Genomic DNA, 26251 nt, shown 5'->3' with positions numbered 1-26251 from the left:
AAGTATGTATGACTTAGGTCTGACTAAGGACTCAACCTGGGGCCCATAAACTTATTTTTCTAATTTTCTCCTAACTGTATTTTAATAAAATGGGTTTCTTTTATAATCGTATGTGGTAGTTTTCTCCTTTAAAAATGTTGTTTTGAGAAGGGTCCATATGTTTCATTAGATGAAGATTGCCAAAGGAGTCCATGACATGATAAAAGCTGAGAATGCTAGTGTTAAATATTCTTCAGACCACAGAACCTTACCTTCATCCTCCCATCAAGCCTCCCACTCAAATCCCCACAAAACACAGTTCTTTTCCTCTAAGAATTTATAGCTTAATGGCAAAGCTTTTAAAGTCTCACATGAATGATGGCAGCTATGATTCCAAATGGCTTAAGCAATATTCAAAAATCCACTGGATACCAGGAAGTTAGTTATGGGATAGTCAAGACATTTCAGTGAAGCTGGTGATCTGTTTTTAAAGGACTCAAGACATTTAAAAAAGTATCTCAATTCTACAGTTACTTATTTTTCTATTCTGCAAAATTTTATTAAGCAACAGCTGGACAACTCTTACAACTCCAAATCATCAAGGAAAAAAAATAGGGCAATTGATCCATCTCAGTAATAAAGACAGTAAAGAATTTAGACAAACCACATCTTTTAAAATGGAAACCATTAATACTTTCTAGAATACCTCCTTCACAATCTAATACACAAAATACATAAGGAGAGGCAGATTAGGGTGAGTCTTATTACAATGTAATCCAGGGTCTGAACATGTCTGGTTCAGTAAGTAAAAGAAAGCAAGGCAGTCAATTGAAATAGAATGCTATATAATTATGGAAGAGCACACAGCACAGTAGTGTACTCTGTTTCCAAGGGACTGACAATAGCATGCTGGTCTTGTTTAGTCTGGGACTTATGCACCTTCATAACTGCACACTTAATTTGAAAGGAAAAAAAAGGAAGAAAAGACAAAAAGTTGTAATAAACTCAGAAATAATGTACAAAGTTACAGTACCAAAGTAATGCATTTATAAAAAAATGCAAAGAATATCCCTTTTGGTAAACAATAGTAGTGCCTTTTTCAGTCAAATGCATACCCATGCTATTCCACAATACTATATATATATATTTTATCTACAACAAACAACAAGATCTTAAAGCCCCACCCCACCCCAAACAGAAAGAATTACAAGGAAAAAACCAGGAAAATATAATTGAAAACAAACCCACAGATATATGTATTTCTATATGAAAAAAGAAAACTTCCAAAGTTTTATAGAACGGAGACATAAAACATATAATGGTGACAAATTATGAACTGTGTGCTATTATGAAATTCTAGGAACTTAAATATTACTAGTTATGTGAAAACATTTTTCTTTAGAATAAAAAAAATTAACATTATCTTGACCAGCCTTTTAAAAACAATTTACATGGCCAAAAGAAAAATGTCTTACAGATATCCGATGGTTCATTCTTCAAGGTTGTGTGAGAAAAGAATCCTTTTGTAAGCCAGTGTAACAATGGAGAGAACATTCTAGGAATTCTAGGTCTTCTTGGACATATACATATATACATATCTATATGTGTGTATATATATATATATTTTTTTTTTAATTCCATCCTATGACACACTATAATTTCTCAGTGGAAATGGTGCAAATAAAGAGTGGTGGTTTCTTTTAATGGCCTTTTAGGCAGGAAAACTGACTACACAGGAGACAATCAGAAGAAAACTCCTGTGTCATCCTCTTTGGTTCAAAGTTTCTGGAGAATTTTTAGAAAGTAAACAAAATTTCAAATCAATTCTTTCCCAGTGACAAATCATTTAAAAGGATTACTAAAAATGAAATAATTTTATTTCATATGTAGATCAGTAACAGTGCTGGAGAAAGACATTTCTCTTTGTTAAATCTGTATTTGAATTGGCTAAGTGGAACCTTAAAACTATATCCCACTTGAAACATCAGACTCTGTTAAGAGTTGGAAAGGACCTATCCTCTTATTTTTACAGATGAGAAAAGTAAGCTCCAGAGAAGTCAAATGACTTACCCAAAGTCACAGAGTGAGAAAAGTGGTAATGCTAGCTAGCATTAGAAACTATTAGAATTTGACTCACAGTTTAGTGTTCTTTGTATTATAACACAATATAATAACAAGTTTTTGTGGTTTGGAGGGATGTTAATCATAGTTTATCATAGTTAATCACAGTTAATCATAGTTTAAGTAAAAAATAGAATTAACATGGGAAACATCTTGGTTTATAGTACAATCAAAACTAAGGAAATTTCAACCTTCTTTGTCTTAATATGATGGTGACCTTTCTATATATACGTTTGCAAAAAAAAAATCTTATTTTTCTTTGATGAAGTTAGAGTAAAAAACTTTAAACTGCTTTCTAAGTTAAATATATGCACCTTCTTCCGTGAAAAGAAAATATTCTTCATGAGGCCGATTCTTATAGGACTAATACATTTTTTTTTAATTTAGAGCTCCAAATACAAATTTACATGTATATTTGCATATACATGTAACTTCATTACAATATAAAGTTATTAGGTCTCTGAGAAATAAAATTCATTTATAAGAAAAAATATCATTCTTAACCCCCAAAACCCACTCTAGATAGAACTACAATAGACATACATTTCCCGTTTATTTTGGTACCAGGATATTCTGTCCTCTATGCTTTCCTAGAGTAGATGACAAGTAGTAAGTAGCTGCATGCTCCTTGTAGCTAGACACTGAACAGCAGAGGTCCCAAATGAGGCTGAAGCACTAAATAGCGCACAAAATTATTTGGGGAAGAAGTATGGAAAAAATGTTTGTCTTTTGGGGAAAAAGTTGAGAATTTGTTAAAAGGCTAATTATCTGTTACATAATTTCTGTACTCATCTGACATAAAGATTTCCAATGGTAATTCCAAAGAATTCTCTTGTACATTGACCTTCATTTGGAAAGGCTTTTATTGCATATTCTGTATTTTATCCTTTTATGTCCTACTTCAGGAAATTCAAACAGGGCTTAAAAAAGTCTAAAGCAGATTACTTAAAATTCCCTCCCCATTGCTATTCCCATTCTCTCATTTTCCCTCACCCAAAATATACTATCTTTATCAAGAAAGTTCAACACAAAAAAGAAAACATCTAGGTAAGTTTCATCATCACAAGGAAACCATTGTCTTAATGAAAGATACTCAAAAGTAGTTTTTTAAAACTGCCTGATTAATAAGATTTCTTTCCTTAAATTATAAAAAGTTGCAAATTGTCCAGCAAAAACAAAATCTTTCTATACATATTCTGCAGTTCTTGCAGCAAAATGTACTGATACCAAATAATTAGTTACAAGGATGCTTATTTTTATATAAATAAGAAAGTGGATATAACTCACCAGTACATAGTAATAAAATAATTCCTAAAAACACTAATTACATTAAGCAAGATAAATAATTTGTCTCTTGGACAGTAAGAGAATTTGCATTTAAATTATTTAAAAAACTAGGCTGTAACAATTATTGCACAACTAAAAATAAGCACTGAAAAGCCATTATCAGGCTACAGAAAACTAATGTATAAAAGAATTAGATAATTCTGAACACATTGCTAAATTCTTCCTAGAAGAACTTAACTACCAAAAAACTGGTTTGTAATGTTTAAATATAAAATGTTAAACTCAGTTTTGGCTGGCAAACAGTAACTTTCATAATGTTTTAAAATCATATCAATTTTTTTTGGGGGGGGAGGGGGCCTGAAGAGAATGGCTATCCTGCTTTGAGTAATGAATGAGCCAGTTTTTTGTTTCTAATTCTTATGCCTAGATGTTATGCTCATAAAACCAAATAAGAAACTTAAAAATAAATGCTTAAATCATGAAAATTTTATTTTAACTTTTTATACATTTCCCACTTGCCTGTTTTCAAAGAAAACCCAAACACAGGCCCCTAAACTAGTAGACAATTTGAAGCTAAAAATTTACATGTTCCTAGGAACACTGTTTAGCAATACAATATTAAACTTGTGTATTCAGAAAAATCAGTTAAGATTTTTTCTTGGTTTCAGAGCCCAAACACTGAAATGTTTCTTAGGTAGAGGATGAAGGGTGATACAAAAAGGGAGCACTCTGCTATGGAGAGCCATCTTGATTTTGAGTTAAAGGAGGAGAGGTCCTGGTGAATGTGTAGAAATGAAATTCATACCAATGGTTCAAAGGCATTCAATGGAATGCCAAAACATTCAGAATCATATTTTTAAAAAGCATTTGGGATGGACCTATTTTGTAATGCACAGCCACCATTTTGTCCTCCTTCCATTTAAGATGCTTTCATTCAAGTGAATGTACAAATAAACCCCAGGCGGGCGGACTATCTTGACAGCAGCACACCAGTGAAATAGAAATCCATTGAAAAAATTTAAGCAAGCTGTTGACAGTAATTCCTAAGGCTCTCTGACCATTTCCAATTTTTGTAAAAGCTCTTATTCCTCTGCACTATTTAATAAGTAACTTTATTCATGGGGAACAAAAAGACAACTTTCAAAACTTGCTGAAAGGAATATCTTTCATTATCTTGCTTAACATACCCTTATAAATGTATGAGCTACAACTTCCATCCTGATGGAAGATGACTTCAAGAATATTAGAATTTATATGTAGCACAGAATACTAAAGCATATTTTCAAAGAAAAAACATTTAGGAAAATCTTTCTCTTTAGGAAAGAGAACAGTGAAGAGGCATATCTGGAAGATAAAAGAGAAACCATATAATAACATCTCTACCTAGACCTATTCTAACTTAGATGAGACTGGAGTTGGTTCTCAGCAGGAGTTACATACCACTGGTTGGAGAAAAATCATCCTCTTTCCACTACCGAATCACAGAATTATAGAGTTGGAAGGGATTTCAGGGGCCATATAATCCAAACCATCCTTCTGAAATTATTCTCAGTATAACAAACTCAGCAAGTGGTCATCTGACTAGATCTGATTACAGCCTCTTCACCTCCTTTCAGTCAAACAATTGTCATGGCTTTTAGGAAAGGAACTCTCACATATTAGGCAACTGCTGAAAGTACTCTTATACATTACACTGCAAGAGGAGTGTGGTGACACAATAGGCCTCTTACCTACATATACACAAAATACTGTTGACAATATTGGAAAATTGCAGTCCATATTCCCCTCATGTTTCATTACAGAGCAAAATGTGTTTACCCCAGCTAATGACATCACCTTTCAGAAGCAGATTTCTCTCACGTAGTGTTGCCAAAATGCCTATTGGTATTTAATTATTTTCTCTTCTAATAACAGCATAGAATTTAGAAATCACAGTTTGTTCCATCCACCCTAAAAAAGGTGCTTGCAATATTCAGCTACCATTGGACAGAACCTGAATTTTCAAGTGTTTTTCTGAGGGAGTTTGAAATTATTTCTGCTTTTGTTTTTTTTATACCAGTGTCAATGTTGGGGTAGTTTAAAAAAAGGTGAGTACAATGAGGCAATGAAAAATAACATGTATGTTCCTTGCTTTTAAAAGAATAGCATGATATAAGGCAGTCCATCCAAAAGGACAGTTGTCCTATCCCCCCCCTCTTCCCAGCCCTCCCTCCCTTCCCCCACTAGCTTTACATCAGCAAACACAGTAGAACCATTACCACAAGCCAAAGCTACACTCTCCAACATAACACTGAATGGTTCCAGCCCTTTGCTTTCAAACACCAGCACTATATTTTGCTTTTGTTAAAAAAAAGATAAAGGATATTAAAATCCAAATAAACAATAACGATTACAGTTCAGTGGCCTCTCTGGGGGGGCCTAATAGACGTTTCCAGTTTGCTGTTGTCTTCTGGTCCTCACAGGCACCTCTGTTACACCCAACATAGGTCCGCCAGCATTTTCTGGATTGGACTTCTTTGAAAAGGTTTCTTTGTGTTTTTCCTTTGAGTCATTTTTTTCATTTGAGGCGCTGAGTCACATTAGCCAGAGCAACTGCAAATGCCTGGACGGCAGAGAAAGGGTATTGAAAGTCCAAAATGTAAGCATTGCCATCAATCCTTCCAAACTGCATTACCTATAGGGCAATAGAGGAGAAGAAAGAAAATGTTTTAAAAAACAGTTAAAATTTCAGCACAAAGGGATTAAAAAATAAAATAAAACAAACCTAATGGGCACTAATTATGTCATGAAAAAAAAATTGAATCCTAGTCTTAAGAGTGTCTCTCCAGTTGTTCCTACCACCAAAACATTCTGAAGTCTGACATATTCAGTGGTTTGTCCTAGTGGGAGATTGGAGATTAAAATTGACCTAGCTGGATTAGGTTCTCTGTTTCATGCTACTACAATATTTGCTGAGTTCACAGTGAATGAATATAACCATTTAGAAAATAATTATTTTTTTTTCTTGTGAACTAAAGGACTGATAAACTATGAAGAACAGATTATTCTTATTTTGGAATAAGGGGCTATTCCCAAAGGTTAAAGAAAGAATCACGAATTTAGAGCTGGAAGGGACCTTTAGAATTACCTATTTATCCTGCCCCAATCTCTGCTGACCTTCATATCTTAAACTTTCATTGCTTTTCAGAAATCTTGAACTAGATGTCCACTAGACACTTTAAACCCAATGTGTCCAAAACAGAACTCATTTTCCCCCATTAAGCCCTCCTCACCCCATCTTCCCTATTAGCGTGTAGTAGGCAACCCCAACCTCTCAGTCCCTCAACCTCCCAGCCTATGGGTCACCCTGGATTTGTCACTAGTTCTCCCATTCCTCCCAGATCTGACCTGTTGCCAAGGCCTGTCAATTTCCCCTTTGCAACATCTCTTGAACATGTCCCATCTGTCCTCAGACATGGCCACTGCTTTGGTGCAGGCCCATGAAACCTCACATCCGGATTGCTATAGTAGCCTAGCACCCTGCCCCTCCCCTGAAAATAAATGCCAGTGGTTCCCTATTGCCTCAAGGATTAGACACAAAATGGAGGAAATAGTAATTTGTGTCCCGTTCCTTTTCTTCATTTTCATCAAAATCCCACTCCAGAAAGGCTGTGAGTGTGTGTCTATAATCACTCCTCTTCCCCATCTGCTTTTTAAACCTAATGGACTGGGTGCTACCTAAATGGGACCTTGACCCTTACCCTGTAAATAGAAGCCAGCCAGAGCTAGGCTCTCCCTCAGGATGTATCTCTTTGTCCTTGCTTTTCCCCCTCATCAAAGTTGGGGTGAACACTAGGTCTATAAAGGGGAGACCCTGATTTGGGTAATTTTTTAAAAGCAAAGATTTCTAGAGGCTGCTGGATCTCTTGACCCCACTTTCCCTAGCTGCCTCTTCCTACTCCCCCAGAAGGATGAGGAAAAGGGGAGGAGTTGAGAACTCATAGTCCACCTCCCCATTAAAATGTTTATCAATGGAGATAGGCTGGCCTTTGCCAGGGAAGGGCCAAATGTCAGGCCAGTCAGAAGAAAGATACACTTCTGTATAAAAGACATTATAAACCCAGGTACAGGTCTTTTTTGCACAGACAGAGGCTAGTCAATACAACTTCTTGGCTACTAGGCAGCACGACTCAGCTAATAATAAAGACAATAATATAATAACAATAATCTTGCTTGGAGAATTGGCTCAGTCCACCTTTTGTCAAATTCTACTGGCAACAAAATCCTCTGGCATTCAAAGCCCTTCATAACCTCCCTCCCTCCTATTTTTCTAGTCCTCTACCTCACTCCCCCTCCCCAACATACTCTTTGATCTGATGACACTAGCTTCTTTATCATGAATGAAATACTACATCTCTGCTCCACTCACTTTCCCTGACTATCCCTAACATCTGGACTATTTTCCCTTCTCATCTTTTCTTAAGCGATTCTTTGGCTTCTTTTTGAGGTCCAACTAAAATTCTACTTTCTAGAGCAGTATGAATTTAAAAACTCTTCCACCCTAATCAGACTATACTTTAGAAGATCTGATTTAGCTATTTCCTGATCAGCAACAATGGAGATACTTGGAATAACAGAATCAGGTCTTGGAAACTACATTTCTCCACCCTTCTTAGTTTAACAAGATTAGGAAGGTCTGCATCAAACTGAAGATTTAATTATCGGAGGAAATGGCCTTCAACAGACATGTGCAGAAAAACAGACAGACCCATGGGCTGTCCTAAGTCAAGCTAAGAGATCATTGGTACAGATGAGACACAGGAAAGTGATGTAAAACCATCCATCACTTCCTCTCTCTTGCTCTTTCCCTGGAGAGGTGACTCTGACCAAGAGTGTGTGAGGTGTTTCGACATCTTGGAGTGTTGGTGGTGAATTTTGCCCTTGAGCTAATTCAGGTTGGGGTATCTTAGCTGAGCCACTTTGGAGGTCAAGCTGATTCTTTCCTCCTTCCCACTCAAAACCTTACTTTCTAGATCTCCTAATCTCCCCGCCCGGTACTAGCCCCTTCCTTCTTCCTTCTTCTTAATCTCCTCCACTATACCAATTAAATCACCATAAAATTTCCAGCTGAGTTTGGGTGTTTCATTAGGATTTTATAAATAAAATCCTTGGTGACAACATATAATTATTGCATTCAGTCTCAACCATAATTTTAACCTTTACAGTTTTGGCCGACCATGCCGGTTGTGACGAAATACCCTCAATCTTCTTAACTTTCCTAAACCATTTTTTCTACTGTGACTATCCCTTTTTATAGCTTATTTTGATCAGCTGTAAAGGTAAATAAATTTGGATTTATTTTTTTTCTTTTCTCCCTCTCTCCTTAAATTAGATAGAACACAGCTGTTTTAAATCTTAGTAACAGGGCCCTAAGGTCCTGGCTGGGAGAGCTGTTTCTAAATCTCCTTTCTCTTAGGGAACAACTGCCTAGATTGAGAGTGGAGGGAACCTGTAGAAAGTTTTGGCTTTATCCTGCTCCCCACATGTTTTGTGAAGCCTGCTCGAAAAATAACTATATATTTATATATAATTATAAATATTTATATATATACATATATATATATATATATGAATGACTATTACATTTTTTGACATTTATATGGTGGTTGAAGAATTAGGGACACTGAAGAATACAGTATACCTCCAATTTTTTATATTATTAGATAATATCATTTTTGTACTCCTCAGTTCTATGTTTAGAGATGCTAACATAAAAAAAAATTATTTGAAGCTGAAATTCAGAAAAACACCAAAAAGCTTGAGGATAAAATGCAAGAGAACATGCAAACCCAATTAGAAAATTTAAAATGTTTTTTACAGGATCAATTGGCAAACATCCACCCTACCAGAAACAGACCTGTTTCTGAACCTTTGAATGAGGAAATTTCCTTCCCCGAAATAGAGATGGAAAACACCTTCCCTACAGCTCAGCTAACAGACTGGCTCTCTCATGGTCAGCAACTCTTGGCTGAATTTAATCCCCCAAACCCTTTCCTTGCAATCCGAGTCTCTCATGTTCTTTCTACACAAAACCAAATTCCAGTCCAAAGGGAGATCTCATCCTTTTAGAGGAACTTGTCTTAGTCGAACTGACCCACAGGTACCAAATTCAACTAGAGGCTTGTTTCCTCTAAGAGAAGTACCTGAAATAGGATGGAACAGGGATGCGGCGACTTTAAGGCATATACTATTTACTCCCCAAGAAATAAATGAATTTACATGAAATGTTCCCACATTTGAACAAGATCCCTTTCTGGTAACGAAAAAGATGACAGACATATTTTTTTCAATATAATCCATCTTACAAAGATATTGAAAACTTGCTACAGGCTTTTTTAACTGAACGTGAGAAAAATAAAATAATTGCTCATGTCAACAAAACCCAGGGGTGTAATGCAGCACATTGGCCATCTCAGGATCTTGAATGGGACTATGATGACTCTGAGGATCTTTTACAACTATACCGTTGTAGAGAGGCCATCCTAACAGCAATGAAGGAATGTGCAGACAGTACAGATAAGTGGACGGATTTTGAAAAAATTAAGCAAAATGAGGAAGAGACACTCTCCAGATTCATGGACCGAATAATCGAGTTTGGGGGTAGATACCTGGATTTTGACCTATCTAAAGTAAATAGCTTAAGAATAATTAGAAAGCACTTTATCACTAACTCTTTCAAAGTGATTAGAGATCATTTTAGAACACATTGCCCAAGATGGTCAGAGATGGACCTCGAAGAATTGCAAAAAAAAGTTTTATATGTTTCAAAGGGAAACAAAGAAAAGGAGGAAGAGAATAATGATATCATAGAAAAAAATAGAGAAACAATTGACATATTTAACAGATAAGATTGAAAAACTAGAAAGAGGGCATGATACTCAACCAGTGGCACTTGCCCCTCTCCAGAAATCTAATTATTGATCCATTACCTGCCAATTCTATGAGAAGGGCCACAAAATGATAAGAGTATAGAACTTTACTCAAGATTATCAGAGGGAATACGCAGTTTAATAAGAACTATAGAAGTGATAATTATAGAGATATCACTAATAATGATAATGGCAACCACTAGATTGGATGAGAACGTCTCAAATTTTTTTTTTAAATGAGATAGCCTAGATAATTCTTTTAAGCCATGTTCCTCCTGCCAAGGCTTTTCAGCAAATTTGATTCTTGAGCTCCTCCTGACTTTCTTGACCAAGATCACTCACCTAGTCCATGTCCTGCCCACCCGGCTCCTGCTCCAGCCCCAGCCCCAGCCCCAGCCCCAGCAACTCTGGCCTCCGAGCCAGATGGCCCCAGGACCCAGGCTGCTGTGTCTTCAGGAATCACAAACCAGCTGGTAAAAATGGGGGTGTTCTTCCTTAGGCTACAGGGACCACGGTAGGGGGGGGGGAATGAGGAGAAGGAAGAGACTTTTCCAAACAGGAAGTTACAAGCATGGAGTATTTCACAGGATATCTTTTGAGTGCACTGATTCTGTACCTGAGATTTAGGGGAGAAATTCATCTCCCTGCAACTCTTTAGCCCAATTTCAGATTCCTAAAACCCACCCTCACTATGGGGGTGGTGCGCTCAGTGGCTCAAGAGACAGGAGATCATGGGTCCTAATCTGGCCTCGGACACTTCCTGGCTGTGTGACCCTGGGCAAATCACTTGAACCCCATTGCCTACCCCTTACCAATCTCCTGCCTTCTGACAATAGGCATCTAAATGGATAAAAAAAAATGAACTTTAAAGAGACTGGAGGCTATATTTTTAAGGCATTTCAGACTTCAATGGTTTATAAAAACCTCTGTATTTTATTGCATTTTACTGATTGTTTTAAGATTTAATTTTGTTGGTTTTAAGTTCATATATTAATGTTTTCAATACTATTCTGTTACACTGAATTGTTTTAATGTACTGGGTTTTAACTACTGTTATATTCTGTTGCTTTCCCCCCTATCACTATACTGAACAAATATTACTGAATAAGCCTTAAACAGCTTTTTCTGTTCTGAATTTGTAGATTGTCACCTAAAGGATGGATAGGCTTCATAAAAACTAGTTAAAATTGTGTAACGACCTTTGGAAAATTTAATGAGCTAACTATCTCAAACTGATTTTTAGGGGTCCTTTAGACATTATTTTTAGAAAAAATTTTAACAACACTGATCATTTTGCCTGCCCCTAACAGGAGGTAAGGTCCATGTTAGTAGCTGAAGTGAAATACAATTATAACCCCACCTGCCACATTCATAAAAATGTGAATGGATGGTTCATCACAGTCTCATACCAAAGGAGCTGGGAAGTTAATCCCAAGGGCATTGTAACCCTCTGGATGACTCCAAAAAGAGGAGCACCTCTCATTTATAACTCTTCAGCTCACTTTACCCAACATCAACAGTACAGATGTTTGAGTTTTTCCTAGATTCCTCTGCCACATTTTTTAATGATATCTAGATTTCTTGATGATATTCTAGACCCAAATAAGTTTTGCTTTGTTTAAAAATATGTTTGCCAAGGTTGAAAGATTTGCTACATTTGTAAAAATTGTGACAAATATCCATCAGTTCATAGGCTTTTAAAAATGCCATACAGCAACTTATGTGAAATATGATAGTGGGTTTGTTTGCTATTGTAATTAATTGGGCTATTGTGAATTTTGGGGATATTGATACCTACATATTTATACTACTGTTTTTTATTAAAAAAAAAACACTGTTACTTTGTGAAATTCATTTACTTGTACTCACAGTGGATCATGGCCAGGTATGAAGAGGAAATGGATCTCATTTTTGGTGAGAAAGCCTTGTATTCTTCTTAGCTGACACAGTGTGTCAATGATTATAAGCTATATTTTTGAATTTAAAAAATTTTATTATTATATTTTTCTTGCATGTGCAATATACTATTTCAGTTTTTTATTTTTCTCTCCTTTTTTATATTTGAAGCACATCACCAGTATTAAGATTTTCCTAAACTTTGATTTTGCAGTAATATCAGTTTAAAATATATTTGCTATGATTTCAATACATGTCCCAAAAGCTTGAGACTATAAAAATGATGCCACTAATTATTTTAAAAAAGTATGGGACTTTGCTTAATGATTCTGTCTGATTCCAGAACAAGATAATACAAAAAGAGCCATTGCACAGGGCCAAAGAAGCACAAAGCTAAACCTGAATTGTGCCAAAAGAGCACACAAGAAAGTAAAAAAAAAAATTAATTTAATTGTTACAGCAGTGATGGCAAACCTATGGAATATGTGCCAAAAAGGGCATGCAGAGCCCTCTCTGTGGGCATGCCTGAAGGTGCTCACCAGAATTCATTAATAGAAACCCAGAGAGACTTGGGGTTGAGCTGTTCCCCATGCTCTCTCCATGTGCCTGAGGAATGTCCTCACTTCAACCTCCCCTCTGCCCAGCAGCCCAAGGGGAGTGCTTCCTCCCTCCCCAGTCTGAGGTAAGGTGCTGGTGGGGGATAGGTGGAGTGTTAGTGGGGCACAGCATTCAATCTCTGGGGGTGAGGTGGGACATTTGGCCTGGGTGGGGGGTGGGCGTGGCATTTGGTCCTAGGGGTGGGGCCTGGCACTCCATCTCTAAAAGGCTCACCATCACAGTTCTAAAGGAAGCTTTTCCCTATTAAAATCAGAAATAAATAGAATTAAGGGAGCTTAATTCTTCTAATGTCTCCCCCCCTCTGATAATAATTTTACTTTTATCCTATATATAGTTTGTTTGTTGTCTCTCACGTTAGACTATGAGCTCCTTGTGGGTAGGAAACTTTTCCCCCTCTTTTTATATAAAAAGGGCTTATCATAGTGCCCGGCACATTTTAGGCATTTAATAAGTATTTACTAGCTGAATGACCTAGTCCAACTCCCTCATTTTACAGATGAGGAAAATGTGACTCATGAAGCTTAAATGACTCACTCATGATCATGTATATGATAACTAGAAAATCTTACTAGCTCATAATGATTATAGATTGCTCAATTCCAATGTGATCTTATCTTCCACCAAGGACATTTTTATTGCAACTCTATAAAAACTACGCATAAAATGATGACTCGGGAAGAAATGAATTAAGTTGAAGTTTGAAGTGAATTTAACTGAAATGAGATAAAAATTATTGAAAAATTTAATTAAGCAATTATTAAGTACCAACTCATGCTAAGTAGAAGCAATAGCTTTTTTTTTTGTTTGAATAGAAAACAATAAGAGGATCCAATTACATGGGAAAAGGGTCTCCTTCTCTCGCTCTCTCTCCCTCCTACTCTGCCTACCTGTGAGAATTTCATGGTACTGAGAAACTGCAAGTCAAGTAAGTCAGCATATGGAATTAAAGGACCGAGAGGAAGGAAATTTAGTAAACACTTAGGTAAGAGAATTTTAGAGATCAGGAAACAGAGGTTCAGAGAAGTAAGGTAATTTTTCTACTCACAAGGCCACAGCTGAGTTGGCTGCGATCTGAACCCTAAGCCTCTGATTTCATTGGCGCTTACTAACCATATTCCCATTTTGCTTTATCTCTAATATTAGAGACCATTTCATAATTTTCTTCTCTCTGAAAAGATGACTCCAGGTCACCAATTAGTTGCTGTGCAAATATCATGGGATACCCTTTGTGAAAAATTGTTCTTTGAAGCCCAATATCCTTTCAACTCAATTTTTAAAAGCCCTGTTGAAATACAAGGTAGTTTTTGTCTTATTCAATCTTGAACATGATGCTTAATGGCAAGAACAAGAGAAGGATTTGTAATTAATCCTCAAGGAATTGAAAAGGCTTCAGAACCTTGAAATGGACTATCACGAAGGTGCTTTTAATAGAAATCACCCCATTCCTCTGACCTACAAAGTCAAGCTAAAAACATGCCAGATTTTGATAGAAGTAGCTCATTTCTAATAAATTGGCATTTCTATTCCCTCTTCAAACTCAAAAGTGCAAAGCAGGGCATAAATGAAAGCCGAATGGGAAAAACAAAGGCAGCTAAGATTTTGAGAAGCTTAAAATACATTTATTTCTGATGATAGTATGACAGGCTTTCATTTTTGCTTATTGGTCTACCCTTGAAAAATTTTCTACTCTGAATCACACAATGTTCAAAGAAGCAGTAATTCTATCAGTTCTGCTAGTATTCTTTATAGAATTTCCTAGAAGCAACGAAATCAAAAGCTGAGTTGGCTCTTTAATCTAATAAGTATAGAAAATTTGATTGAAGAAAAAGGCTGTAGCAAGGTAGAAAAACATTTTATAACTCAAGAATCGACATAAAGATTCATGGATCTCACTTGGAGTAACATCTCACTACCTTTAATAGAATTCACAGCCTGTCCAAGTTTGGCCACATTCAGTCAGTCAGCATGTAAAGGAATTTTGAGGGACCTAGGTGGCACAGTGGATAGTGTTGGGCCCAGAGTCAGGAAGATTCATGTTCATGAGTTCTAATTCAGCCTCAGACACTGAGTAGCTATGGGATTCTAAGCCTATTTAACCCTGTTTGCCTCAGTTCCTCATCTGTAAAATGAGCAGGAGAAAGAAATGGTAAACCAATCTAATATCTTTGCCAAGAAAACTCCAAATGGGGTCACAAAGAGTTGGACATGACTGAACAATAGAACAACAAAGGAACTCTGCCAGACCAAAGATAATTATTCAGAGAGCTATCAAACTGCTTATGTTGACAGCCTCCTTTAGGTCCTATTTAATTAATTGTTCAGCTACTGGCATTTGAAACAAAATTCTTGGGGTTTGCTTTTGTAGAAAGTTTCAGGAGCAGTTAGTGTTACTAAAGATAATGAATACACTGAAATCTTTTCATTGCTATGATGGGAAAAGTATAAAAATATGTAGTTTGGATTCTCTCATGCCTATACTTTTTTTGAATAATTTGGTTTGTAATACTACTAGGTGTTGGGTCTGACCAATAATGTCCTTTCTTGAGGATCACTGTGCATAAAGAAATTTTTTTTTAAGTAACAAAAATATTTCTGTTTTAAAAGTGAGTCCAAGCCAATGTGGCAGCATATGCCTGTAATCTCTGCTACTGGGTAGGCTGAGGTTGATGGATCACTTGAGCTTCGGAGCACTGGGCCGCAGAAGGGCTAAAGATGAATAATTATCCACATTGAGTCTAACACTATTATAGCGGGTGCCCAGAAGTAGGGGGCCACTGAGTTGCCTAAGGAGGGGAGAATTGGCTTAGGTCAAAAATGAAGTAGGTTAAAGATTCTGTGCTAATCAACAGTGGAATAGGCCTATGAATGGCTGCTGCATTTCTAGTCTAAATGAGATAGGGAAGGAAAGTGGGAAGAAAGGCAGAAGAGAAGGGACAAAGGGAGAGAGAAGGAGGGAAGGACAAATTTCTTGATAGAGAAGTGATAGACTTAGGGTACAGAATGAGGCATTTTTTTGGCATGGATAATATGAGAATTTGTTTTGGTTAAGTATACTTATTGGTTACAAGAATTCCTTCTTCTTTTTTTTTTCTTTTCTTTTCCCCTAATAGATATGGGGGAAGGGAGAAAAAAACAAGTTTTTTTTTAAATTAAAAAAAAAAAAAGGAAGTGGGGCCAAGGGGGTGAAATAGGGTTTCTGAGATGTGGTTTTTCAAAATAGTAGTCTTACCTGTCTCCCTTCCAACTCAATCTGGAAGTTTTTTGCAGATTCCTGGGTCACCCGCCCTCCAAAGTCCAGCTGGTACACCTGTGTTGCCTCATTCCACAAAGGCTGCTTATTAGCCATTACATATACAAATCCCTGACTCCCTAACCTCCCATCCTCCTTTTCATTTGCTTTACGGCACTTGAATTCCTCCAGCTCACTGGCTGTTCTCAGATTCCTTTTGGTTTTCCAACCCTTTTTGCTGCCTTGGCTCTGGTTCATTAGCTCATCCCCACTGATAAACAGTTCTGGCTCACTCTCAGAGCTATCCTGAAATTCGTTTGTCTTATTGAGCTTCTTTGACTTCAGCTGGTCCTTCTGGCTCTTCACTTTCTTTTTCTCTCTCCCAAGTCGGGGGCTGGAGATGAGGGAGTTGAAGTCACTCAGAGTCCTTGCCTCCTTCTTTCCTTTGCCTTCTGTGATAGCCTGGACGTTCCCTTCTTCAGCACGGCTGTCCAGGTGCTTACGGTTCTTCTTCCCAAATTTATCTGTCCTCTGTGGGATAGGACTTTCTGTCAAGGAGAGGACTTCCTGGAAATTGTCTGTAGTCTCCACCATCACTTCTGTACCTAGGTGGCCTTGGTGCTCAGCTGGAGGTGGGGACACAATGGGCTTTTCTACAACCAAGTGTGATTTGGGAGGAAGAGTGCCCTGGGAGTTCTGCACAGGTGGGCACGCACTGTAAGAATTCCAAGGATGCAAGGCAATGGGTGGCAGCTGTAAACTAGAACATGTGCTGCTTCCTGGGTACATGGGTGGCAAGGGGCAATAGGAAAGGCTGGATGAGTACCCTGGCTGAAGTACTACAGTGGGCTCCTGTTGTGCAAATTGTGTTGGGGACAGGGCTTCTTTAGGGGAGCAGGGAGTCTGCATTCCCTGCAAAGGGGGATTATTATAGCTTCCTGGAAAAGGTACTCCCATCCCATAGCCTGTTTGGAAAGTGGCAGTAGGGCTGGTTGGAGACTTGGGGGAAACAAAGGGCACTCGGGACACATCAAGGTGCTGGGTCTGACCAATCATCAGAGGTGGTGGTTTCAGAGGGTTGGGCACTGAACTCTGTGCTGTCCTTTCCTGGGGAACCCAAATTTCCTCTCCCAACATAGGGTCCCATTGGTAAGGAGGTGGCCGTTTCACTCCCAGAGTTGCCTCAGCTAGTGCTGCATGCCTTACAGACTTCTCCACCTGACAGTGCTGGGACAGGGCCTCATCCTCAGTGAAGGCAGAGTTGACGTAATCTGTCCGATCACGAGAGTTGTCAGGTGGGCTCAGCAGATTGTATGAAGACTGGGAGGCCAAGGGTGAAGTGCTAACCGAGTGCGCTATGACTGAGCTGTGTTGGGAGCTGCCCACTGAGCTCAGATCAGGCCGCATGCCACCGCTGAGGCCAGATGTACCACTGCTGGTACTGGCACCCCCCACACTTCCTCCACTGCTGCTTGTGCCACCTCCACTGCCACTGCACTGGCTACAGGTGTACAGAGCAGCTGGGGGCCTGGGCTGGTACTGGGCAGTCACCACACTACTCTTAGGTTTCGGTGGATGCTGTAGGGTAGCCCGCTGATTATCTGCCAGTTGAGCCATCTTCTGAGCCACTTCTCGGTTGTTTCTCCTCAGCGTCGCGTGGATGAGGCTGCTGTCTATTCTCTGGGCAGCTCCCCGCCCTTGTGCCAGCTGGCTAGCAATTTCTGGATAAGGGGGTGGGTCCCCCGTGGGGATGGAGTAGCGAGGGACAGTTAGCCGGTTGAGGGTGGCGCTGGAACAGGGCTGTGGGGTCTTCTTCTGAGTGGCCGTGATCCTCAAGGTGGCTGAGCTTCCAGGACCCGGAAGGGTATAAGTGTTCTGGGCACACAACATCCGAGTCCGAGGCCGACACACTTCCTCCACATTACCGCTGCTATCAAAGGTGGTGATCCTCTCATAGCCAAGAGGGGTCTGGTAATGTCCTGAAGAGGGGAAAAGAGAGAAGTCTCCCTTTTTCAGACAAACATCCACAGGGGGCTGAGGTGGGGGCAGTGGAGGGGGAGGTGCCGCAGTGGTGGGAGCAGCTGGGATGGTCCCTGGGTAAGGGGGTGGTGGGTTCAATTTATTCATCTGGATCTCTTGAGTAGTAGTGAAGACTACAGCATCCCCTTCTGCTGCCAGCTGCTGCACTGGCCTCAGGGCCTTTGTTGCCTTCTGTAGGTGCTCGTGTTCTCTGTCACCGTGATCCCCCATAGACAGCTGGATTGCCCCTTGGGGTGGGAGGGAGAGTTGAGGAGGTGCCTGGATCATTCGTCCCATTTCTACTCCTCCAAAAATCACCTGTCCTGGATTGGAATACCTACTGGAGACTGGATACTGGATGGTACTATCACTAGCATGGTCAGCTGCTCCCACAGATGTTGTCTGATTAGTTAAGACATCCAACTGGACATTCTGATTGGCAAGCAAGGACTGCACCAACCCTATGCTCTGTGTGGGGGACATAGCTTGTGCTGAGCTGTGAATAGGAGCAATGGGGATGTTCACGGTGCAAGGAGGATTGTTCTCAGGTACTCCAGATGCTCCGGTCACTACAAGAAAAGGGAGGAAAAAAAAGTGCTTAAAAAATAGTGAAATGAAATTGGGTCAGAATAAGAATTACATGCCTAAAGCTAGAGCTAAAGATCTTTTCTTCAAGTTACAGAAAATCATCATTACTTGATACTTGTGATCTTAATGCAAGATGAACTCTCTGTAGCTGGCAGTCTGATTTTTCTGAGTTGCTTTGGACACAATGTCTTCTTAGTATGTGATGCTATTGACTTCTGCCACACTCCCAGATGCCTAATTTCCCATTCCTGGGAGGCTCTGAGGGACAGACCTAAGACAACTTAGTAAGGGAGTGCTGTGAGTAAGCTCTATCCAGGTAGTTCAGATGAACTTTGAGGATGCACCTTGTTACTCTATGCCTCCTCTGAAAAAAAAGTAGCAAGCAAGTTGGTCTTGTTAGTTTAAAAACTTTTCCTGTTTCAGGAAAAAAAGGACTGGGGCCAGTAGTAGTAGGAGATATGTCACAGGAAGTATACTAGGTGAAAAGGGGGAAAACAATGCTTTCATATAGGGCTTACTATGTGCTAAGTGTTTTACATTTATCTCATTACATGAATCTCATACATACATATCCTCATAACAAACACAGGAAGTAGGCACTAATATTATACCCATTTTATACTCCAAAAACTGAGGCAAACCAAGATTAAGTGAGTAATCACCCATGGTCACATAGCTACTAAGTGTCTGAGGCCAGTTCTTGATTCCAGGCCTAGTATTCTATATGTATTGTGTCAAGAGCTGCCTCAAAGAAGATGACCAGAAGGTATACTCTGTTGGAGATGATGGAGGTTAAATTAAATAAACAAATGTCCATTACTCCTTTGGAATCACTTCAAAATTATGGCATGGTATAATCTTTAGATATAGGCCTCCTTCTGCCTTTGAGCACACAGAAAAGCCATTTTCCTATAGAACAGGTATAAAATATGTTGCCCTCTGCATATTGACAACTAGCTAGTATGGGGCACAGAATATTGAACTTGGAGTCAGGAAGACCTAGGGTCAAATCCTACCTTAGACACTTAGAAGTTGTATGACTATGAACATGTCACTCAACTTTCCTGTGCCTATATTTTTTTTATTTGTAAAATGAGAACAATAATAATACTTAGCTCCCAGGGCTGTTGTGAGGTTCAGATAAAACATTCATAAAACTCTTTATAAACCACAAAGCACTCTATAGGTATGAATTCCATTTCTGCATTGATAATGTTGCTTTATATATTAACAGGCATTTAGTACAGTGAGAATTAAGAAATATTGATGCATAGCAGAAAGATTCTTGGTTTTGGGGGGAAAGCCCTATGTTCCAGACCTGGTGGGATGGGTTACATATTCTCTCCAATGTTATTTCCTGAACTGTGGACAAGGGATCAAATTCTGCCAACCACCTCAAATAATTTTTGAGAAGAGCAAATAATAATATCTATTTTGTCTTCCCCATAGAAGAGCAGAGATTATTTTGTTTTTATATATGGATTCTCACTTATCATCAAGACTGGTACACAGGAGGATTTTACTAAATGTTTCCTGATTGATATGAAAAGTACTGTACAGCTCCAAGTACCATAAGATAGAGCCTATTTCTATGAGCCACAAGCTCCTTACATCTGAAAGTCTGATGTTAGCTACACAAATGAAAGCCTGGAACATGAAGGCAATCTTGTTTCAAGGTAGGAAAGCAATGGGTGCCCAGCACAGAGAAAAGCACTACTTCAATTCTGTCTAATTTTAGGTGAAACAAGTTTGGATTTTTGAGTTAAATGTGTTTCAGGTAAAGGATGATGTTTATGTTACATATTCCCCTATCCCTTCTGTTTTTCATATAGGACAAAAGGACTTTGATAGATACTTTCCTCTGGAGAAAATATTTGTTTTTATACATGCTACTGTCATTTTAGATTTTAAATAATTCTATACACAAACCTACATAAGGAGTTGTTACTACTTCATCCCTGCTCCCTGTTAAAACTCAAATGAAAAAATGTTCACTTTAAGATAAAGCTTATGAAAAATTCTAAAAGGCTCAGAATAGCATTTTGCATAGCTAAGCACATTCTAATAACTGTCTTTTATTCTATGATTCAACAAGAACAATGATATTTCCATTAACAAAGTGAAGTTAATACTTGAACTTTTCTGATGACATTAGGAAATAGTATCTGATGCATTATAATAGAATAGATCCCCACAACTTACCCAAATGGAAAGAAAAGAAGATAGGGGAAAATTATAGACTTGAGTTATGTCATATAGAATGTGATGATTATTATTCTATCAAACTAGCCCCAATTTTATTAGCGGAGAATGATCTTGAAATAGTAGTCATTGTATATCTGGAGCTGTGCTGGGTGTTTAACTTGTGACTATACATGCCATTTTCCCTTCTGGCCTTTAGTTTTCTCAGAATACGTCTGTGTTAAGGGACCACCTGAGAGTATACACACACATATGTATAATGTATTTTGTGTGTATACACAAAATGTGTTATGGTGCATTCCAGAAGAAATGGAATAGCAACAATATGGAAATGCAATAAAAAACCAATGTAAAACCAACATCTATGCAGTTCAACCAAATGATCTGTTAATTATTATAGATAAAATTTACAGGACTAAACTTTGCATGAGAATTGCTTTGGCTCAACAGCCAGTATGATGTCTGTACCTACAGTAAAAAGTTAACTGGTTTATCCTGTACAATGTAATTCTGCTGTATGTGAATTCCTAAGGACTATATCTTTGAAGACCAACTAAATTACAGGTAAAGTTTATTTTGTGGGAACTCCCTTTAGTCCCTGGGAGTTTCTCACCTTGGTACATACAACTTTTCATGTAGCCTTCTTACCCTGGAACATCCTTCATCAGGCTAATTATAGCCCCTTTCTTTCATCTGTGAGTTCCTCCAGTGACCTCCATTTTGTGGGAGGTTTTAGGCTGGCCAACCTCAATCCCCTTTCCTTTCTACTTCTGAGTTTGACCCCATGACCCCATGTAGATACTTCTCTCCCTTTATTCCATTTTTTAGTTCCACTTTGTGCACTGCCTTCTCCCATCAGAATGTAAGCTCCTTAGACAGTGTTTTTCTTTTTGCTCGTATTTGCTTGCCTAGTGCTGAACCAAGTGCTTAGTACAATAGAATGTGATACATGTCTGGAAACACAGAATAAATTATATTTATGTATGTAGCTGTTTAAAATGTATTTGGGAAGTTGTTACTTAAAGGAATCATATGCTGAATCATTTCGCAAAGCAAATAATTATCTTTTTTGGCTATTTATAAATCTGGATTTACAGTGATTAATGTTGCTCAAGTGAGGTACACTTGTGTAACTGGAAGGGAATTCTTGATTAAATCTTTAAATCATTAGGGACAAGTACTTCTTCGAGAGAAAGTTATATCTTTCCTCTATCCATGTTTAGCTAAAATTTAAAATTAATAAAGTCCCCTGTAAGTGAATACATAGAATGCATATCTTCAGTAAAAACAAAAAACACCACTATTATTTCAGACTTTAAGAATCTTTCAATGAATATTCTTCTGTTAATTTGGCACATTTAAATTTATCAAGCTACTTAAATGGAGTCAATTATATAAAAACCATAAAATATTAGAGCTGGAAGGGACCTTAGAAACTTTCTGATCTTTCATTTTATAAATCAGGAAAATGAAATCCAAAAAAGTATTTTCTCAAAATCTCACAACAAGCTGACAGCCTAGATTTCAGATTTCCTGTCTCCACCGTACTTCCCCGTGTTGCAATTCAGTTTAACAAAAGAAACATCTACTATATCTCAGAGCAATGATACACTCACTGTACTAGGTGCTGAGGGAACAAAGATAAAACAGAAGTCCCTGCTATAAAGTGGTTTACATTTGATGATGTGCCAGCCCAGTGTGAGGAGCTTAGAAGATACTCAATAAACATCCATCGACTGAATGATTGTTAGTGTCAGGGGTCCTCACTCCAAGAATGCCTCCAGAATGATGCACCAATAGACCAGATGGACAAAACAGATAAATTAATGTAAATACATTTAACAAAATTCATACTAATCTTTTAATTTTGGGATATTGTTTTCTGGGCAAAGTACAATGTTTTTATTCTTGGGAAAAATTAATCTCTCTTCTCCTTTCCTAATTTTTCCTGTCAGAGACATCTGAAGTTCTTCATTTTGTGTAATTTTTAGGTGGTTTAATTTATATATATATGTATTTTTTAATTTATTCTAATTTATATATAATTTAATTTAATTTATATATATATAAATAATTTAGAGGTGGTTTTCTGCTAAAGGAATGTGTATTTTATCTTTTCACCATCATTAGATATGAGGCAATATGCTACTTTCTCTTTGCATTAACAACTGTAATACCTCATGGATATACTCTGTTATACTGGGTGTCTCTTCACCTGACACAGAACACAACCTCTTAAGAATCTATAAACAGTCTTTCTGTGATCAAAAAAATTTATCAGCCTGAGGCTAACCTTGGGATGAGGCTCTAGAGCTTCATTTGGCTAGGTCGATCCTTGGACAAGAAACACATATATCAAGGGGGTAATACCTGAAGCACGTCCAGAGCCTGTGCTTCACAGATACTGCTTTAAGAACCCAGGGTCACCTCTTGATTAAGACAGGGCATCCAAACAGAACTTTAGTGGAGGCATAACGGATAACAATGAATAGCAATAGGAAAGGAAGATGATAATGAAAATAATATAATCTTAATAGCCAAAATTTATTTGGGACTGAAAAAAGAAATATCCAAAAACTTCTAAATCTAAGAAAGCACACAAAGTTGCATTTGGTTTTTCATTTTTTAGATAAACTGCACCAACATTCATTAATTTTTTTTTCTAAAGACTGGGCTCTATCTCACCCATACTGGAAGAACTGGGGCTCAAGTTACTAAAGCCAAAGTTAATGTAAACATCCAATTGTCATAGCCCCCTGCAGCTTACAATGATCCACCAGCCAACCTCAGGCTCTCTGGTATACAGGAATATAAAAATATGTCCCTGGCAACTATTTTTTTAAGAATTCGAAATGAGAAATCATGTGCCTGCATGCAAAAAACCCTCCCACTGATTGAGAGTCAACTGATACAAAAAGAGTAATAATTTCATGTCTAGACTTGTTTCCCTTTGCACTACTCATGAAAGAGAGGGCTTGTTGAAAAAAAAAAAGAACTACACAATTCAAGGGCAAGGGCATAGGCTGGTTTTAACTTTACTTCATTATCCCCAACATTTAGCATGCTGCCTAGAATGCATTCATAAATGTTTATAGATTTTCTTTTATTCAATAATACTATTTTTCTGGGACCTTTAAGCAACTTAGATTTACATGCAAACAAACTAACAGATCAATTGGAAATGAGTTTCATCCATTCATTAAATAGTTCCTCTCTCTCTAATAATAATAATAATGATTATAATAACAACACAAATAACAATAATAGCAGTAGCCAGTGTTTTTATAGAACTTTAAGGTTTGCAAAATCCTTTATTATTTCATTTTACCTTCACAACAACCCTGGGAAATTATTATCTCCACTTTACAGACAAGGAAACTTATATAGACAGAAGTTAAGCAACTTGGCCAGGTTCAGACAACTAGGAAGCATTGAAGGCATAATTTGAACTCGTCTTTCTAAGTTTAGTCCAGAGCTCTATTCAGAGTGCCACCTAGTTGTTCAAATAATAATTTACAACTAATAATATAATTATATTGCATTTATTTTGTATTTTATATATACATATATATATACATATGTATATATATAATTTTGATAGAATAGAAGCTCCTTGAGGACAGGAACTGTTTTGTCTTTGAAACCCTTAAACTTAATGTTCGACTGACTATAGGCAGATCTTTTATGAATCCCTACACTAGTCAATACAATTTAGCTAATTCTAATGATTACACATATTTAAAAGCAATAAAATGATCTCTTTTTAAAAATGTCTTCATAAGAACTTTCAGTAATTCAGACTAGTTTTCTCCCCTCAAGCTAGCATATAGCACCATTTCACCCAAGGCACTGGAGGGTAGCTGAGAAGGATGCTTATAGGGAAAGGCAGAAATCTTAAAGGTAACCTAATCCAAAGATTTACAGGGATTATGACAGGTCCAAAAGAATTTGCCTTTCTTTCTCCTTGCCATAAAAGCGAAGGGAAAGTTGAAATCTCCTGGCATGTGTGAGAGCCAACAAACAGGTTAATTTTAACTATTAATCTTGTATTTTGTTCTTGATTTTACTCTGTAAATGATTTTATTATGTAGCCCAATATAACAAACTTCAGGCTCTTCTCTGCCTCTAAGGGAGATAGCTCATGAATTCAAAAGTTGAATCATTCTCAGAATTAGATGCCAAAGGTTTAAGCTTTTCACAATCAATAAATTAAGGAGAAACTCTGAGCTACTTTTTAGAAGTAGAATTCTCATATAAAATGGTCTAATTCTATGGGAATTGTTATTTTAGCAGCACCTGCAAATCCCTTTTGCCAAGGGATACTTTTCCTATATAACTTCAGTTTCTGAAAAATGTCTGTGTATTATCCTTGAGAAGTGGACTAGCTGACCTTGTCTCATCTTCAGGCTCTTTCTTGCAAATTAAAAGTGGTCTTATCCAATTCACAGGAGACAGTCAACTTGTTACTCCCAATCCACTATTGATCATTTAGGGATGCAGCTGGTTTCCATAAATTCATAAAATATTTCTTTATGACAAAGAGAGTGGCCCTGATCCCAAACATGCATATGTGCCCACTTTTCTAAATGTAACCAATCATTCCTCACTCCCATGATATCAGCCAATTATATGGTTTTTGTACTGTTCTTTGCTTTATACTTATCAAAATAAGTTGCATTTTCATTTCTGGTTCTTTGGCTAGAAACTGAGGCAGTCACTAACTCTCTTATTGGCAGGTAGTATGCCCTTGTTAATAAATCATATCTTGCTCAGAGAAGCATGCCTCAGTTTACCTTTTTTGGTTAAATTTAACTTGTGACACAAGTGAGGAAATATAGCTGGAGGGAAGGATAGGACAGTAGTCTGGCTGGCAGGTGGTATATTAAAGCTGCTCAGACCTGCCTTGAGTGGTCTGAGACACTGAAAAAGGGTGTAACTGCACTTAAAAGAAGTCACATGGGGTATGATGAAGAATGGCTATAGCTATTTGTTGTTTTCTGAGAACAAAGCCAGGGATGATTTTAGTCTTTAATAAGAGAACAACAATAAAAATTACATAAATGAAGAGAAAAGACAGTCTGAGAGTTTCAGGGGAAGTCACAGAACTTCTCCATGCTTTGGGCAGCTCTGAAGAGTCTATGTTGAAGAGCAAACATTAAACTACACTGAATGAAGGGAGTTTTCTCTCTAGGACTTCCCTACACTAATGGAATCATAGGTCCTATAACAAAAATGTCTATTGGGTATAATTATTATTCAGTAGGGAACTGTGTATTTTTTTCTTTTGAAAAATCTATTCATATTAATAGGGTTAGATATGAGAGTGCTTTGGGTGGCAATGTGAGAGAACTCAGAAAGAAGGGGAAGTGGACTTGGCAGCTGGAAGGCCCAAGCCCAAGGCCCA

The 26251-nt window shown here is 37.7% G+C and overlaps 1 protein-coding gene across 9 annotated transcripts in view; it reads right to left on the bottom strand.

The window, feature by feature from the left end:
* Window positions 1-513: 513 nt before the first annotated feature.
* Window positions 514-26251, bottom strand: part of TULP4 (TUB like protein 4) — a 369572-nt gene continuing 343834 nt past the window's right edge. For 8 of the 9 annotated variants that reach the window (XM_056818995.1, XM_056818998.1, XM_056819000.1 and 5 more), the window contains 2 exons: window positions 16039-18626; window positions 514-6061 (listed from right to left, as the gene is read on the bottom strand). In XM_056818995.1, coding sequence (XP_056674973.1) covers window positions 5945-6061; window positions 16039-18626 — 2705 coding nt within the window. In that variant the 3' untranslated portion in view covers window positions 514-5944. The remainder of the gene's footprint in view (window positions 6062-16038; window positions 18627-26251) is intronic. The other variant, XM_056819003.1, reaches the window with a different exon arrangement.

This window comes from Monodelphis domestica, chromosome 2, assembly GCF_027887165.1.
Source record: "Monodelphis domestica isolate mMonDom1 chromosome 2, mMonDom1.pri, whole genome shotgun sequence".
NCBI lineage: Eukaryota > Metazoa > Chordata > Mammalia > Didelphimorphia > Didelphidae > Monodelphis > Monodelphis domestica.
This window is presented reverse-complemented; position numbering and strand designations above follow the sequence as displayed.